At 39.1% G+C, this 17,826-nt stretch overlaps 1 protein-coding gene across 1 annotated transcript in view; it reads right to left on the bottom strand.

Moving 5' to 3' along the window:
• PPA2 (inorganic pyrophosphatase 2) overlaps window positions 1-17,550 on the bottom strand; it is a 34,501-nt gene extending 16,951 nt beyond the window's left edge. The window contains exons 1-7 of the mRNA XM_010223559.2: window positions 17,399-17,550; window positions 15,960-16,024; window positions 14,329-14,373; window positions 5,867-5,920; window positions 4,261-4,380; window positions 1,789-1,875; window positions 416-542 (exon numbers count right to left, since the gene is read on the bottom strand). Of these exons, the coding sequence (XP_010221861.2) occupies window positions 416-542; window positions 1,789-1,875; window positions 4,261-4,380; window positions 5,867-5,920; window positions 14,329-14,373; window positions 15,960-16,024; window positions 17,399-17,540 (640 nt within the window). The 5' untranslated portion in view covers window positions 17,541-17,550. The remainder of the gene's footprint in view (window positions 1-415; window positions 543-1,788; window positions 1,876-4,260; window positions 4,381-5,866; window positions 5,921-14,328; window positions 14,374-15,959; window positions 16,025-17,398) is intronic.
• Between the last annotated feature and the right edge of the window lie 276 nt (window positions 17,551-17,826).

Here is a 17,826-nt window from a genome sequence, read left to right as displayed (position 1 = left end):
TGCGACAAAACACTGAAAACATTCGGTCCATTTCAAAATACAAGATGATGCTACAAAAATAAAAGCAATCTTCAACAAGGAAAATGGGCAGCATACTACATCACCTGACTGGATAAATATGCACGCTCTCAAGCTTGTAACTGTCAGCAGTGACTTTGAGACAGTTGTGTTTCAACAGTTAAAACATTTTCTGCATGACAGGCCTTCTTGAAAATCCAGGTGAATCATTCCAAAAGCTTAACATTAAAATACGTATGCCCTCCTTGAGGAAGACCCCTGAGTTCCTACAGTGAAAAGAGAAAAAGCCTCGTCTCTTGCTGTCTGCCTCTTCTTGTCCCGGGTGTTCCAAAGCAAGATGCTCTTCTGTTTGCAGGTTGCTGACATAACCTGTTTTAGGAAAGGTAAAGATACTTGCCATGGATTTTCTGGGCTTCTGGGTCATCCACACTGATAGCAATTATCTTCCAATCTGTCTCTCCTTCATCAATAAGAGCTAAAACTCCCAGGACTTTCACCTGAATAATCTCACCAGAAGAACGAACCTGAAACAGAGCATGATCTCACAGATTGGGAAAAGGCCACATTTCTCTCCTACTTCAGAATTTCTCTTTAGCTTTAGGGACAAAGTGGTTTCCTTACTTTTTTTCACCAGTGGTTAGAACTGCAAAACATGCCTGTAAACCCAATGCACACCATTTAGAGTTGCTTTCATCTATCACCACTCTATTCAAATCTCAATTCTCTGATAAGCACTTATTCAAGGAGAAAAATATATACTAGAAGAATCTTTTCTACTTTAGTTCCTCTCCCACCTTTTCTATCTTCACCCAATCCGCACGTCAAAGGTTTCTCTTGCTCATTTTCTAATTTCTTCTTCCTACCTTCTAATTCTCTCAACTCCTGGTCTTCATCTTTCTCTTGCTCTTCCTTCCTCTATACCCCAACACAAATGCACATGAAGTCTTCTCCAAAACATTACTGCACCTCTTCTCCATGAAAGGAGATATCTGGTAACTGTGTCCCTAAAAGATAACACTTCTTTTAACTGCTTCTGGATCTCTGCAAATTCAAGCTTAGATTCCTTTCCACCTTAGCTTACCTAAACTAGCCCCAGAGATACTTCCTATAAACTCATTCATTTCATCTCTGTAGACTGGGAGGTACGCTCCTATCTTTACTGCCTCCACATTTTGCGATTTTATTCTTTCACTGAGTTAAATCACTCTCCTATTTCTCCTACACAAAACAGTGCTTTTGGTATCTCTTTTCTTTCGTCCACTACATATTCTGTAATTCTGTAAGAGACTCTTGTCCCTTCCTCTAGGGAAAAGAGCCTACTTCCATTTGCACCTATTAGAAAATTCTAAAATCTACTTCTGTAAGTTTGCCCTTGTAATCTTATATGCATTGTGCTGTCTTATTACCTTATCTTCCAGAAACCTACTTTTAATTTTAGTGCTGCTAACAGATAGGGGAGGAAAAAAAAAAAAAAAAAAAAAAAAAACAGTTTTCTTTTTTCTTCTCCAAAATTGCAGCCCTCTCTTTCCTCATATAAAACTCACTCTTCAGCTACAGAAGTTTGGGATAAATTTCTCTTACTTTTCCTCTTATCCCAGACTTTTTCTTCTCTTAAAAAAAATCCATATTTTCTTATGTATTCCCTCATGGATCTTCTATTATTGCTCTTGTCATTTTGTCTTCTATTTTCCATCTGCCTTGCTCTTCCAAGAGCAGTTACCAAATTATTAAAATAATCTCAATAAATTTATCTCAATGAAGATAACAAACCTTTGAACCTATTTCACAAACATCAATAGGATCATTATCCCCACAACATCCTGTAATCTTATCTGTGTGGTTTGGATCTTCCCAGGTCTGTTAAAAGAAAGAGAAATATAAGTTAGCAACTATTGTATAGCTACAGTTCTTCTAACCACTGGATTACCAAGATTAATGAAAACATCAGAAAAAAACAAAACAAACAAACAAAAAAAACACACACACACTCAGCTTTCTGAGAAGCCTTGCTACAAGGAGAAAGAATAATAATAAAAAAATATAGTAACAAAAGGCTCACCTGCATCAAAAAATACAATTTTACAAACACAGCTTTATCCATTTGCAGTCATCAAGGTGTCTGAAGACACCGAACATGCATTACTCTGGTTACTACTGCTTGCAGTATTAAGCTAGGACACCCTACAGTAACGTACTTTGTATATTCTTCTGGTATACCTGTGCTAACAGAAGTTGTTTTCAAAAACATCTAGGCTTTGAACTGACCAAGCTTCTACATATGCAATTACAAGCATCTATCTCTTTAAAATTCTGAAATTTAGCTATGAATTATTTTTCAATACAAAGATGCACACATACTCCAAACAGACAGCAGCTCAAGACTAAAGAATTTTTCCTGGATGTAGGTTCAAAATCCTGCTTTGAGCTCTATTTCAGCGTCTAATCATTACCAGGCCAGTATTCACTTTGTCTTATTGGCTTGGGATAAAAACTTTATTGAGAAGTTACTCTGATAAGAATTTTGATACCAGTGAAGTTTCACTGAAAACATATTAGGAAATACACTTCTGAGGAGCTTTACTGTTAATTCCTGTTGTCCACAGTTAGGCTTCCACCTAAATCTCATTCTTGAAAACCAGACTAACATTAAAATGTGAAACTGTAAAAAGCAAGTACTAAAGTATTTAGGCAGCAACATAGTTATCAATAATTGCTTAAGTGGAATCAAAAGAGAATTTAAATTTAAAATTCAGTTTTCAATATTCTTCTAGGGCACTTTTTAGTTAAGGCTGCATTTTAGGCAAGTACTGATATATGAGCACTAGAAAACTAACGATCCTCCTACTGAGGCAGATCCCTAAGACAGTAGCTTTCATAAGGACAGACAGACGCTTAGCTAGGAATGTAGCGTTCTCCAGACAACACTGCAGCAACTCCTGAAATATTGACAGTCCTATTGTCTAGTCATACTTTTTGCTTCTCTGTTCCACAACATAAAACAGCAGCCTCAGTAAAATCTGCAACAAATAGATATAATTTAGCTATATAATACAGCTAAACTTCTGGCATCTGCTGATCTTGATGACAAATCCTGCAATAATGGCGACTCAGGCTCAGCATTTCTGAGAGCTGTTAATAAGAATCTGGAGCATCATCTAGACGTCAACAATTGGAGGTGTAATGATCCAAGTGATCTTTAAAAGTTATTAGAGAAAAGAACAATGAAAATTACCTCCAGCTCGCTGACTCACAAGGTAACAGGGGGAGTTGAACCTGCCTCCTGGGGAAAGTGTCATCAGTCCAAACTACCTCACTTCATACATTCAAACTTTTCAATGTTTAACCTTGGCTTTGTATTAAAGTGCAAACAAACTTCCAAACATTGGAATTGTTGGTTTCCAACAATCTTTAATTAGAAATTTTGTCTGCTAACTGCTGACTGGATATGAACTTTGCCATATTTCACCACCTACCTGATAATCCCCCTTCAGGGATTAAATACATTAGCAGATTTTCAGAAGTAAGCTTTCATTGCATAAGCAATAATCCATCATTGTACAGACAATAAATTACTCTTTCTGGCTCCATCAGGTTTTATAGTACTAATTTAACAGCAATGTGTTATCCACAGAAATGAAATAACCAAGTTAATAAACTTTCAGTATGTTCAAAACTTCTACTATGAGCTTTTCTTTTTTCCTCCCCACAGGGCTCAAGTGGAAAGTTTTAAATGTGTTATAATCAAAAAAGTCTCATAGCTCACAAGGAAGTTAACTGAGGCAGTCAGGGTTTAATCTGAAAAAAACAGCTCTTGGATTTTTGTTTTTTGATATTAAGAAATCTCAATTAACATTTACACTGCAATAAATGAAGCACTTTTTTTTTTTTTTTAAGAATGTCTTGTTTAAACAGGAAAGCACTACTTGACAAAGTATTCTCGAATGGCAGACCATGGCAATTTAATTCTGTCACTACAGTATAGAGAGGCAGGCAGTAAAATTTCAAAGTTTCTTGATTATTTAACTCCTTCCTGAAACAGAGTACTTATCCACACCCATGTCCAAATGCTGATCAAAATTTATGGTCACAATAAAGCTCTACATTTAAAAAAAAACTAATTTACAAACCTATGAAACAAAAACATCCTTATTCCAACTGATTTGCATTCAGGCACTACTCAAGATTTACAAGGCAATTTACTCAGAAGACAGAAAAGTTTCACCATTATAACAAAAATGTTACCTGAGGGAGGGCACCATAATTCCATATATAACCCTTGTGAGGAAAGATATTTGCCACATATCGAAGCTTGCCTTTCTTTATATCTTGTTTAATGGGATTCAATGGCTCCTCAGTGGCAATCTAAGCAGATCGTGAAAGACAGAGAGAAAGAAAAAGAGAGAACTGTAAAATGGAAAGCAATTCATTTTGTACCCAACCAGTTAGAAAGCTCCATCTGGGAGCATGTGTTTGTGCTTCAAGGTGTATTAAAAGTGTGATGGCCTCACTGCAAATCTCAAGGGTCACGTTCAAATAGCAACTTATTAAGGTTTTAAATAACGTTGTGAAGTATGCAATGAGGAAAAAAAAATAAGAAACTTAGAAAAGAAAGTCATAAATTTAAGGAGATTGTCATGGTCAAACATAAATACTGAAGGGAACCTAAGTTAGAAGCTCTTGCACTTTATGAGACAAGTTCAACAAAGATAAAAATGGCAGCATGAGTTCTTCAAACAGGGCCTTTGACAGCCACTGCATGTTTAATCTTCTCAGACCTCATTCACTGCTTTCCTACTGCACACCCTCTTTTGCTGCGTCACCTCTCAGCATACAAATCCTTATCAGCAAGGACTGTAATAGTAAGAAACGCTCATCTAAGGCAACATTTATTTGGTTCCACATGAGGGAATCCTAGCACGCAGTCCAGAGCTAGTATCAACAGATTACCACATCCTCAGCTGAAGGATTCTCAGGGCAGAATGGCAAAGCAAGACAAATGTCTTAATGCCTTAATAATAATACAAAAGCTTCCATATATGTCAAGAGTTATACCATATATGTCAATATCTGACACCACATCTTGTCTTCTGTTACTAGGACAGCAAACTTTTTTCCCTCCTTTATGTAAAGGGCTGGGCAGGAGTGGGGGGCAGGGAGAAAGTGAGCACTATGAGCTTTAAGCAAAGACTTAAAACAGCAGGAATAAGGGCAAACTCTGAAAAAGGGATCTCAGCTTCCACAAAAAGACATCATCCCAAAAATGGAAGCTAATTTTACAAGATAGCCCTTTTTCTACAATAACAGTTGAGATGATAAACATCGTTCAAATGATATTCCAGCACCATGGAAAGAAGATAATGAAATTCTGAAATAACAGTTTGGGGAAGTTCTTATTGATATTTGTAATAACCAGAAAAGCTAACAACTCAACCAACTTCCTTAAATGTATCCAGGAAACATCCTTAAAAATAATACAAATGTTAAAAAACACAGGAAAACCTCTGGAAAGATCTGTTGTTTTACCAACAATGCAGATGAAGTATTACTCAAATTCTGTATTCTAGCAGTAGAGGAACAATGCTAAGATCTGCTTATTAAGCATCTTCTGGCAGGGACAGGTATTTTCTACCAGTGAGCTCCCCAAGCATCTTCTGTCATAAAGAAACAATTAGAACCTTAACATTTTCCTTAACCACAAGAAACATCTCTGTATGCGCAACTTCAAGTAAATATTATAACAAAGAAAATACAAGAATAACAATAAATAACAAAAACTCTGAAATCCTAGAATAGATTAAGTTCTTATATGCTTCATAAATGCCTAAATAATCATTTTTTTCTTAATTACCTCCATTTTTGCATTTGTCCAACGAGGCACTTCCACAACCATATTAAACAGTACCTAAAATAAAAACAATGAAAGAATCTCAAATGAAAGTCCACTTCATAATTAATACTTGGCAATAAGACAAGTTCTAAGAAAATTTGTTTACAGCCACCAGATCCTCACAGTGATATTCAATCTCCTTGGTTCCTCCTTCCTCTTTTTCTGTCACTCTTTCAGGACATAAACAACTACAAGACTGGAATGAAAAGCATCACGTGGATTTCCCTATCTCTATACTATTCTGCATGTAATATTTTATAAGCTTATGGCATGATATACCTCAAGACAGTGTCGAGTCTACCAGTCAAAGACGAACAACCACTGAGATACCTAAGCCTTAGTCACAACTAGCTGAAGGAAGCCAAGATGAATTCAAGAGTGATGGGGGAGGAAGGAACTGGACACAGATGAATAAATAAATAAAGCATGTAAGCTTAAGGTTTTTTAAGTCTAAATCCTTCTTACTGCAGAAGTTAAAATGATATTTTCCAAAGAGAAAAAATTATTTGTGTAGCTATCTCTTGTAAGATTTCTTCTTTCTAAAACAGAGTTAAGCACTACAAAGGAGGATAGAGTACAGATAACTAGTCCAATGCATACAGCAATTCCTACAGTCAATTTTCTCTAAGATTACTAAAATAATCTCAAAATGCTACACTGTCTAGGGTACTCTTGACATCTCACTACAGCCAAGGAAGTACTGGTATTAGAAGTGACGGTATTAAAGCACTGGTATTAAAAACACACCAGCCAAGGAAGGGCAGACTATATTTTTAAAGAAATTTGTTAAATGCAAGGCCAAACTAAGCTAAAAGTTGCACTAACTCTTTAGATACTTTGCAATTAAAATATGGGCTTTTTTTGGCGTAGTTTTGCTCTTTGTAACCTACAGCTGCAGCAAACCAATACCATTGCCAGGGCCAATGTCATAGTCTGACTGAAGTCATTCCAATGGTTCTATGAATCATTCTCCTCTCCCCAGACCTGCAAACACAGAAACAACAAAGCAAAGGAAAATCCCAGCTGTCACTTACTGTTTTTCCTGCAAGATCACAAGCTATCCACAAACCTGACAAATAGCCAATGCCCAGAATATTCAAAAAAGTCTCCCATCTGTGAGTACTGTGTCCATATTGTAACCAATTATATCAAATACATTAAAACAAGAAAAAAAAAAGAAAGAAAAAAGGAGAGGAAAAGTAGGTGTTTCAGATCAGTTTAATAAGGCACGCCTTAAGAGAAGTTGAATAAGTGCAGCTGTATAAGAATAGCTGAAATAAGTTCAGAGATGTCATCACTAAAGAAGCGGACACAGACAAGGGTGATACACAGACAGCAGCAGGTACAGAAGTCAAATAAAGTTTGCTCAGTCAAGAAATACTCGGAAAAAGAAATACACAGCATGAAAGGAAATATTGACAAGAAGCTTTCAGGGGACCACCAGCAGGGGTTCTGACTGGTAGCTACAGGCGAAACAAAACAAAACAAAAACAACCACCACCACCACCTTTAAAATTACTCCTGGAATGATACAAAGTATGACAAAAGTATAGGAATATGGTGATAAGAGATGCCACTGCATATCCTCCTGACTGATACTCCAATGACCTGAAGAGCCTGCAAATGTTGTTTCTGAACTTTGTTACTTGGGGTTTTCATAAGTTACTTGGGGTTTTCATAAGAACACTCATGACTGGACCATGGCTGGACTGAAGCCCATTTAATATTTTTCTCACATAGAATCATTTGCATTTTACCCAGCTTTAAGACCAGGGCTTTATAGTCCGTGGTATCAGTCAAAAGTGATTTGCCAAGAATCTTAACTGTGACAGCCTGACAGCTTAATTCATATGCAAAAAAAAAAAAAAAAAAAAAAAAAAAAAAAAAAAAAAAAGTACTCTCTAATACTAAGCTGCCACAGCATCTATAAGAGATGAATAACTTCATGCAGTGCTTACATTTAAAAATAAAAAGTTTATTTATAGGACAACCAGATCTTCAGTGATGAGGCAGGATTTACTGGAGTAGAGAGGGGAACACATTATATCTAATGTGTCTGACAGCTGGAAACAGAAGAGTAGTACATTTCTATCTCTATTTCCCCCCCTGCTCTTTACTGTCTTGTGTCTCTTCCTTGTTCCTTGTCTAAGTAACACCCAAGGACTTTTTTTTCCCCACTACTCTTATTTTCCCCATGCCAAATACTTATTCATTCTGTCCATTCGACCATTCTCTTCCAAGATCCTTGCTGAAAAACATTCCTTGCCACAGCTACCAACAGAAACTCAAGTGTCAGACACCACGCATCTCCCTAGATTACCACCTGCACGTGCCACTGAGTGATTAGTTTTGTCCTGTCAATGAACTGGATACAAAAATATACCTGATACAAAAATATCCCACCACACCAAAAATCCAAGTGGCTATTTCTATCCACTCCAGCAATGGTGACAATGCTCCAACAGCCCATTTGACACACCTTCCAAGAGGAAAAAAAAGAAGAAAACTCAAAAGCAGATCTCTTCTGAAAGGAAAGCTATTTGCTTTAGGAAGCTCCTAGCCCTTTCTTACTGACCCTCTTTAAAGTTTCTTCCCTTAGCATTTCTGTTAGGCAATGAATCCACTGTTTGTATATGTTCCAGAGCCATATACCTTTTGCAGGAATAAGAACTATATAGAATAACAACAAAAAGATTTTGTCTTCCAAACAATTATCAATTATATTTAGCAACCTGAGCATGTTGTCAGTCAACATGCCTGCCTAGGAGATCACTGCTTGATAAAATGCAGACTAAACCCAGCTCTACAAGAGCTTAATGTAGAAAGGACTTCACTTTCTGAAGGTAAACTGTACAACAGGTCAGAGAGTGGTTCGAACTACAGTCATACTAACCCTGCTGGCTAATAGTTTCTTCAGAAACCTGTAGCATGAGAGAAAAGATGAAACAGTTTCCTAGATTCAAATGAAGGGACAGACCCTAACAGCTAAGAAAAGAAACTCCTAGCATAGCCCAACATAGAAGGATGTTCAACTCAAGACATTATGTAGCTTGATTGACTTGGTTAATGAGAACAGAAGGTGGACACTTATGCTCTATTAGACATACTGAGGAGGTAGGGGAAAAAATAAATCTATTTGCTCAACACAAAAGTCAAAAGTGTATTTCTTAATTCCTAAAACTGAATATGAAAGCAGGCAGCAAATGACATCAGAAGGAACAAACAGTACCTTTAAATGATAAAAACTTCCAAAGAACTACAATCCAAGTTCACCAGATGGAAACACACATAGGAAATGTTTGCTTTACCAGGGTGTTTTCTGTAACAAGGCTTCACAATTCAATGCATTTCACTAACTGAACATCTTTTTAAATTTATCTTAATATTGCTTTTGATGATGCCATTCCACATGAACAAGAGTAGCCTTCTTTCTAAAGCATAAAAAAAAACACACACACACACTCAGAGATAGCAAAGTACGGAAATTCACTGTAGCAAGTATTCGGAAAACCAAGAAAAATAGAGATTGTTTAACCTAGGTAAGCCATTAGTCACCATTCTCTCCACTAAGAGAAGGGAGAGAAAGACCAAAAATAACTGCTGGCTCTCACTGTACAGACTCTTATAAAAAAAAAAAAAAAAAAAAAAAGACACCTTATTCAGATCAAGATGTTACCACAAACCTGAATATCGAAGGTCAGCACAATTGAGTGAAGCATATTGTCCAAAGGTTGCAACAGGCAAGGCTCAACTACAAGGGTTCAGGTAATTTGAATCAAAACTGGAGCAACTCGTATACAGCATAGGAAGTAACAAAACGAGAGGTAGAAAAAGATGGAAAAAGAGGAACAGAAAGTCAGTAAGATTTCATAAAAAGACAAACATCACCACTTTTTAAGTCCTGAATGCCATTCACCATCATCTCTGCATGAGGGAGAAAGAAGATATGCTGAAGCTTACAATTACTTTAGTCATTTTTACAGTAGAGTGCCTTCAAAAAAAAAAATCTGAAAGCATTACAGACAGCATTTGGGAGCTGCTGACCCTCCTCACTGAGAAGCTCTGAACTCACACGACATAAAGAAGAAAAAGCAGCTACCATTTCCATTTCTTTTCTGTCTGCTCATTTGCAATCTTACAGGGATTCTCATGAGCCATCGACTGAATACAGCAGCCTGCTCTTGAGGACTAACGAGAATGAAAAGGATGAACTACAGTCCAGCAGCAGTCGAAACAAAGAACAATGCCACCAATAACGTAAGTTTAAAAGAAGGAGAAAAAAAAAAAAAAAGGATGAAAAGAAGGACTGCCATGAAATACAACCAGGAATAAATGGAGAGGGGCTTGCTTACAACATGAGTCCCATTCCCAACCTAACACTTGCTACAAGGTATTTGCCAAAGAAAACATCAAAACAGATGCCAGCAACATCTGGAGACCAAATATTCTCTGCCTAAAAGAAAAGTAAATGGAACTTTTCCAACACAAATTAACTGGGGGGGAGGGGCCAGGGGTGCTGGAAGGATGCATGCAATGCCAAGCATAAATGCAAAATATCTGCAGTCTTTTCCTACTCCCCTCATGTTGCAGTGAAAAAGAAATCAAGAACACTATGAAGAGTTTTTATTCATAAGTATCCTAGGGGTCAGGCACATTCACTTATAAGCTAAACTAGCTACTGGGTGAATTAGCTTGAAAAACTACGCAGCATAGCATTGACATGGATGAAAAAGAAAAATTGACTTTCTCAAGTTGTTTCTTAGAAGATAAACTTGATCAATTCACTGATGCAGCTTTCTCAGAAAACCATTTCTACCTCAGTAGATACTAACCTTATTGGTATACAAAAATTACTTTTGTTCTTCTCGACATTTGCTAATCTACATGAGTACAAAGCAAAATTTATGACAGTTCCACAGAAAAACACTCAAGTTCATATAACAGGATGAAACCTCTAACAATGAGCAGAATTCAGAACATGCAACAGCACATGTGATGGACTCATTACAGTCTGGGTGACATATTGCAAAAGGGGGTCCAGCATGACTGAAGGCTGTTACAGAGGCTGTAACACAGAACACAAAATTTGCACCTGTAGTGTATGGGAAACATTGCCAGCTTTCCCCGCTCATGAAACATCCTGATTCAATCATAAGACAACTCTTCACACCAGTTTTGAACTCTGTTCCAAGCCTGAGGCCCTCTATCAGATCACCTATTCAGACTGCTTGCCCACTCTGATGACCCCTTATATCTCATGTGACTGGCTTATTTATCAAAAGTTTTCGCCTGACAGAGGGAATTCAACTCAAGTCCACAAGGGCATTGCAGTACTGTGCAATCCACAAGACAGAACAAAACAAAAGCTGTCCTGCTTCTTTCTTCCTCTCCCTGCCTTTTTTTTTTTTTAAAAAAAAAAAAGAAAAAAAAATTAACTGCTCTCGTGGGTCTCCACAAGTTTAAGGAGGATAATCTTGACATGCATGGACAGATTCCTTACTAAGGCCAACATTTTAAATAAAACCTTGTATTCAAGAACACCTGAGTTCTCTGAATGAGCTGATATGTGAACACTTCACCAAAGACACGTATAATGACAAGGGGATTAGAAACCCTTTCAGTACAGCAGGGAAGCAACACATCTTGAAAAGACAGCAGTGACCTCTTGGAACCTTCTTCCTGCCACCTGGCTCTGAAGGCCATACTCAACAATCAGTGCCCAACAGAGTTGTCACTGTAACCACAGGGAGAATACCCACTCTCCCAGGCAGAGATGTGAAACTTTTGATGCCTTTCATAGAGATTTATTTGGACAAGAGTGGATTTTGAGTGTTTTCAATGCTTAAGACAAAGCTGAGGTTCCGACTGCAAGCTGGCAATAATTTGAGACTAAGGCTAAATATGATTTCTTCCCACATAGTTCTTCTCTGAAGACAGCCTCACTCAAGTCTTCACACAGTTGAAAAACATTCATGGAAGCCAAAGATTAGTTGTCAACACCAGCTGCAAAGACAAATTTAATTGAAATTTTGGGGAGATCTATGATGTTGCAAAAAATGGCTACACTACTGAGAACAGAAATGCCACTACTTTCAAGCTGATACAAGCAGAACTAATACAAGAACTATTAGCAAACTAGCTAATATACAGACTCCTAAGATGTGTGCTACTCTATCCCATGAATGTTGAAAGTTGAAACTCCTGATTTTGAAACCTTTTTTTCTTATCGCAGAGGCCAAGAACAATTCAAAATAGATTAGACAGACTGAAGAGACTCATACAAAACTATCTTCATTTTCCACAGCTAAACTGCCATCTTATGAAAGCTATTTTGGCACAATTTAACACATACTTTTAAGGGGCCATTCAATTGTGGAGACTAACAAATAATCACCATCCTAAAAGCACAAGATTAAAAATGTGACAGTATATGTAGGGCAAAAGGAAGTATCTATCACCTTTAGATTCTGGCCAAATTCAGTGCAAGGGTCTACTAAACATGAGATATCAATAGTAGCTTTCACATACCTAGAAGAGAGTAAAGAGACAGTGATTCAAAGTACTGATTGGGAAGTCAATAAATAGCATTAATATCTCCTTTTTCTCTTTTTTCTCCCCTGATTACACTTTCTCAAAATGCAGTGATGCATATCTCACTAGGCCAAGATGAGAAGAACTACTGAAGAACCTAGTGTAAAAGGAAGGAATAATACTTCTTGAACACGAAGACTCCCTCTCTTTTCTCTCTTCCTCTCTTCTTCCCGGGTCCAAAAGAAGGAAAACGCGATTTCTACATCACTTGCCCTCTTGCATTTCACATTCTCCGTAAAGACCAAGCAGGCTGAGAAGCTCATATTCTGCATGTTTGCTTACTCACACTAGGAGCCCACAAAGACTGAAAGATACAGTTGCCTTTGCTCCTTTTTTCCCATTAAATTGCAATATAGAGCACGCTCACAGCAGGATTTCAGAAGCAGCTCAGGGTCTACATTGGCCCCCAGGAAACAGCTACTCAGCGTTGCTGAATTCGCTCTCAGGAATAGACTGATCCAGATATCAGAAGTGAACTAGAGACATGGTTTTAAACAAGCTATCATGCTTTCCACTAAACAGACAAACGCAGTTTAGAACTAGTTTCAGACACTGCACAGAACAGATTTTGCATCTTCAAAGCTCACAGATATTGTCACAGCACTTATAAGCAGATAAGGAAGAGAGCACTTGATTTCTAGCAAGAACAGTACTTAGGTATTCATGTTGTAAGACAATGTCCCAACAGCCTTTCTGAGCAGCCATACTTCCTCCTCTGCAATTCAGCTTTTAGGCATAACTGCACCAAGTAAGTAGGAAATCTGAACAGCATTACCCAGGCATTGTAATCTAAACAAATCACAGGGTAAAGGAAGAGTAAATACATCTAATGCCTTGGTGTAGCACTGCATGGGGACAGGTGCACAGTAGGGGAACCAGTGTACTGCACACTAGGAGCAAATCTGAGCAAAATACAGTTAGGTCAGTTCTGCCACGAGACATGGGTTGTTACAGCTTTGCAACATGACTGGTCAAACAGATATTGAGAAAATAAAATTCTGGGGAGTCCAATGGATATTTAGATGCCTATATAGATGGCCTGAAATCTTATCTCAAACTGCACAGTTCTACAAGGTGATATACCAAACATCATGCCCTTAAAACAGTTCTATTACTATTTTTTTCCTCCACTTTCTTCTATTCAATTTTTGATATATGCCACTACCAATGAAAGCATCACAAAAAAAATGCCACACTTTGGAAAAGAAATGCTTGCATAAACAAATCTTATTTCACAGAAACAATTACAGTAGATCTTCCATGTTTTTTTTAGGCTTCTCTGAGGTTTAGCTTTAGTATGGGTTAATTCTAAAGCATTAGCACACGCGATCATCTCTACTTTGGACTTCTCAGATAAGAAAAGGACATACCCTCAGATCTAAAAAAGAGACAGTAAGTTTAATTTCTGTCCTAGCTAGATCTCTAGAGTTTTGTACACACCAAATATTATCTCATGGTGAAAGCATAACAAATATTTCATTACCGGAGTTTTCTTTGCAAATGTTTCTGGATTCATTCAGTGAGGGGAGGGGGAAAGAAATGATAATGTATGAAATTTGCAATAGCTGTAAGGAACCTTTCAGAGAGTGGTAAAAAGAGAATGTCTTGGAGAATCTTAACATTACCGGCCCATTCAAAGAAGAGATTATTAAATCCCTTTAAGTCTTCTCCTCCTAAAACACTTGCATTTGAAGATATGTTAACTATTTTCCAGGAAAGACATGTGATGCTGAACAGCTCTCATTTTGTCCACCATGACTGGAAATGCTGTTAGAGCTCATTCATTACAATAAGAAAAGAGCAAAATGATGCTTAATAAATCTTAGCAGTACCTCACTTCCAGTAGTCTTTGATCTCTTTGCTGGAATCTCTTTATCCTAGAAGAAAAGAGCAAAGAAAAGTGTATGAGGAATAGACGAGAGGAAGAATAACTTACTGACATAAATATTGATAGTTCTAGTTTTAAATGCAGCTGAAGCATCCCTCTGTGAATATAAGGGCCTAAACTATTATTTTTTAAAATGTGTGTTCAGTCTCTTCTGTTTGTGAAATTATAGCTTTTTAGATGTTATCAGAGGATAATTAAAATGGACAGGGATCCTCTCTGAGGTGCACAAAACTTTTAAGCAGTGATTTAGGCCTGTCCTCAGCTAGTTTAAAACAAACAAACAAACCAAAAGCAAAAATATCAGAATAATTTTCCTGTTCATTTGAAAAAAAATAAAAAGCAAAGTTTAAAAGCAGTACAGAAAATTAGTCTGGAGGTATCCATCATTAAAGACGGCCCACAAAGCTTAGATCAGAGAATGTAAAAAGATAATATAAAACTCTTCAACTTTCTCCTCTCGAAAAGAAAGTAAAATTAATATAGACTTGCCTAATGATTCTCTTCCTTTCTCCTCCCATTAGCACCTATATTTTGGAGAAAGCACTTCTTGAAGTAGTCAAAGCGAAAGGTTCTCCATATTACATTACAGAACATTGATGTTTTATCAATCTATAAATTTTCCATAACTCATACCTCCAAATCTTAAACTCTAGTTCCACAGATAACAAGACTCCCATGGAATATGTGGGTGAAAATGCCTTTCAGATTTTGGCAATAGCACAGCTACACTGGGCATGGTAGTAATGAGAATCTGAATAAAGCCTACATCTTCTCTTGATTAGCATGCTTACATCTGCTGCTCAAAAGAATTTCAGGTACTCTAAATAATTCAAGGGATTAAGACTTTTGAACTAACAAATCAATCTCAACCTGCATTACAGATATTGACTTTTCTCAGAGGATCCCCAAAACAAATCAAGGAAACGGATGAAATTTTCCCAGTCTGTTTGTGCAACAAGTGCTGTGCTTCTTATGGTACCAAGTTTAAACCAAGGACTGGCAGCTCCCACTGGTGACACATAAAACAGGCGTTTCATTATTGCTATAATGAAACTCCAGGGAGTATGGCTAACAAGACGTGAAAGTGCTCAGCTGCACCTCACGCCTTCTAATTCTCCAAAGGTGCGATTACCACTTTTCTCCTGGGCATTACGGTTGGCTTCCAATTACAGTGCTCCTTCGGGGAATTAAATACACCATAAGTCACACAAGTACACGCTGTACATTTCCTGCAGCAAGGAAATGCACACATTTAATTGCAGATGAAGAAAAATATCATTTTAAACGAGTAACGCTGGAAAATTAATTCTAGAGCATATAAACACAAGCTTTAAACAAGAGAATTATCACAAGATAAAGGGAGAGGGCTTTTTTTCTCTCCCATCACTTGCGGTCTTAAGAAACCTAGGCTTGTTTAAATAGTTATCATGTAGTTTCACTACATGTTATTGAACTCAGAAAATACCAGCTGGAGAAAAATAAATAAATAAATAAATGCACACTTTTATCTAAACAGTACCAACACAACCACTTTCATTTTAGAAATAAACGGTATATTAAGGCATAAATACATACTTCTTTAGATCCAGCGAACAGTGGGATGTCATGAAATGGAGAAATATATTTACCCTCTGAATTCTCTGAAGGAGAAAAAAAAAAGGCATTACAAATCTAAACATATGCCATAAGATGTCTGCATTCCCAAAACTTACTATGCATTATGGAAACATACAGTGTGCAACAATCATATATAAACCCAACTTTCTGGAATTTAAGGACTACAAAATACTCCCCCTGTATACAGGGGAAACACACACAAAAAAAGTTTTAACAATGATTCATTACAATGAATCAAAATGAGAAGATCCTTTTATTCCCTCTTCTCTTCTACCCTGGCAACACACAGCCATTGGCGATAAAGATGGAAATAATGCGAAATACCCAGAGAACCTCAGCTCCATGAGTTATTAATGAATTTGTCTGGGTTTATAGCAACACTCCCCATATGGCTTCACTGATAATAAACTGTATTTATTCTCATAAACCAAATTTTATAATCAGAAAGAGAAAATCCACCAGCCTGTTCTGACTGGTCAACAGATCACAGTACATAACAGAAGGGAGGACTGCTAAGGCTCTAGAATTGAAAGTAACTGAGTTGTCCGCTGCTTGCTGTTGCACACGCTCCATGGACTCACTGGATATAAGTCCCTGGACAGACACCCTCTGGAAGCAAAGCACAACGGAGTCCTGGCAAGGCACTCCAACAGGAAACTCACCGCAACCATTTCTCTCACACCAGCAAGAAGTGAGGGGGCCACAGATGTGTAAAACCAGCACTGGTGAACCAAGTACCACATCCGCACGGGCAGCTTGTTACTGAAAGGTGTAACACTGAGCCTGCACACCAACAGCTCTGGTTGGGTTTTGAGAAACCTCCCCATACCCATGGGCCCAAGGTGCCAGCCTAACAGGCAACATGGCACTTGGTGACTCCCATCTTGGACGGCAGCCTCTCCTCATCATGGCATTTGCAGGAGAGAGGACTGTCCTGGTCATGAGGGGGAAGGTCATGCTCCCTGCCAGGCCGAGGAGAGGCTCTTGCTGTCAAGACCTTGCTTGGTTTTGGCCTCACAGAGCACATTGTAGCCCTGGCTGACCCCACTGCCACTGGGCTGGGGGAGCAAGGCAGTGCTTTGGCTTTCAACCTGTAGGATCCTGTGGTCCCCTTACCCTTGCAGGTTTCTGAAGCCACGGCCACTCAGGGCCACCCCACCCTGGGCTGAGAAGGACGAGCATCCCGCTAAGCAGTTGATTTTCTGGGAAATCCCGACAGTTTTCACACTGAACTGCCCCCTCCCTGAGGCGAGGTGGGGAGGAGGGCCAGGGCGAGCCCTCAGAAGCCCTGTCGGGGGCCGCGCTCCTCCCTCCACGCCGTGCCCCGCCAGGACGGGGCGGCGGTAAGGAGGGAAAGGGTTTAATGGAGCCCGGGGTCAGGAGAGGCTGCTACTTACTAAAGTAGAGGCGGTAATCGGGCGAGTGGGGCTGCCCCCGCTGCTCCGTGCCGTAGTGGGCCATGGCGCCTCGGCAGCGGCGCGGCGGCCTCCCCCACCCCCGCGCCGCCAGCAGCCGCAACAGCCCCAGCGGCGCGCGCATGATGGCGGCCGCCGCCGCCGCCTCCCTTCCCTCCCCTTTCCGCGCCCGCCCTGCACGGGAAGCCTTGCACGGCAGGAGCGGGGGCTCTGGGCTGCCCCCACCCGGGCTTTATCCCCTCCTCAAGCCACTGCGGAGCGGGTAGAGCCGCTGCCACCGCCACCGGAGGGAGGGAGGAAAGGAGGCAGGCAGGGAAAAGAGCGCGCAAGCGCGGCCGTTAGCCCCGCGGGGCTCAAAATGGCGGCGGCGCACGCGGGCCGCTTTAACGGTCGGCGCATGCGGGCAGTCC

This window comes from Tinamus guttatus, unplaced genomic scaffold (assembly GCF_059628265.1).
Source record: "Tinamus guttatus ecotype Peru unplaced genomic scaffold, ASM5962826v1 Tinamus_guttatus_pri_ptg000202l, whole genome shotgun sequence".
NCBI classification, from domain to species: domain Eukaryota; kingdom Metazoa; phylum Chordata; class Aves; order Tinamiformes; family Tinamidae; genus Tinamus; species Tinamus guttatus.
The sequence above is the reverse complement of the archived record's forward strand: the minus strand, read 5'-3'. Positions and strand labels throughout refer to the sequence as shown.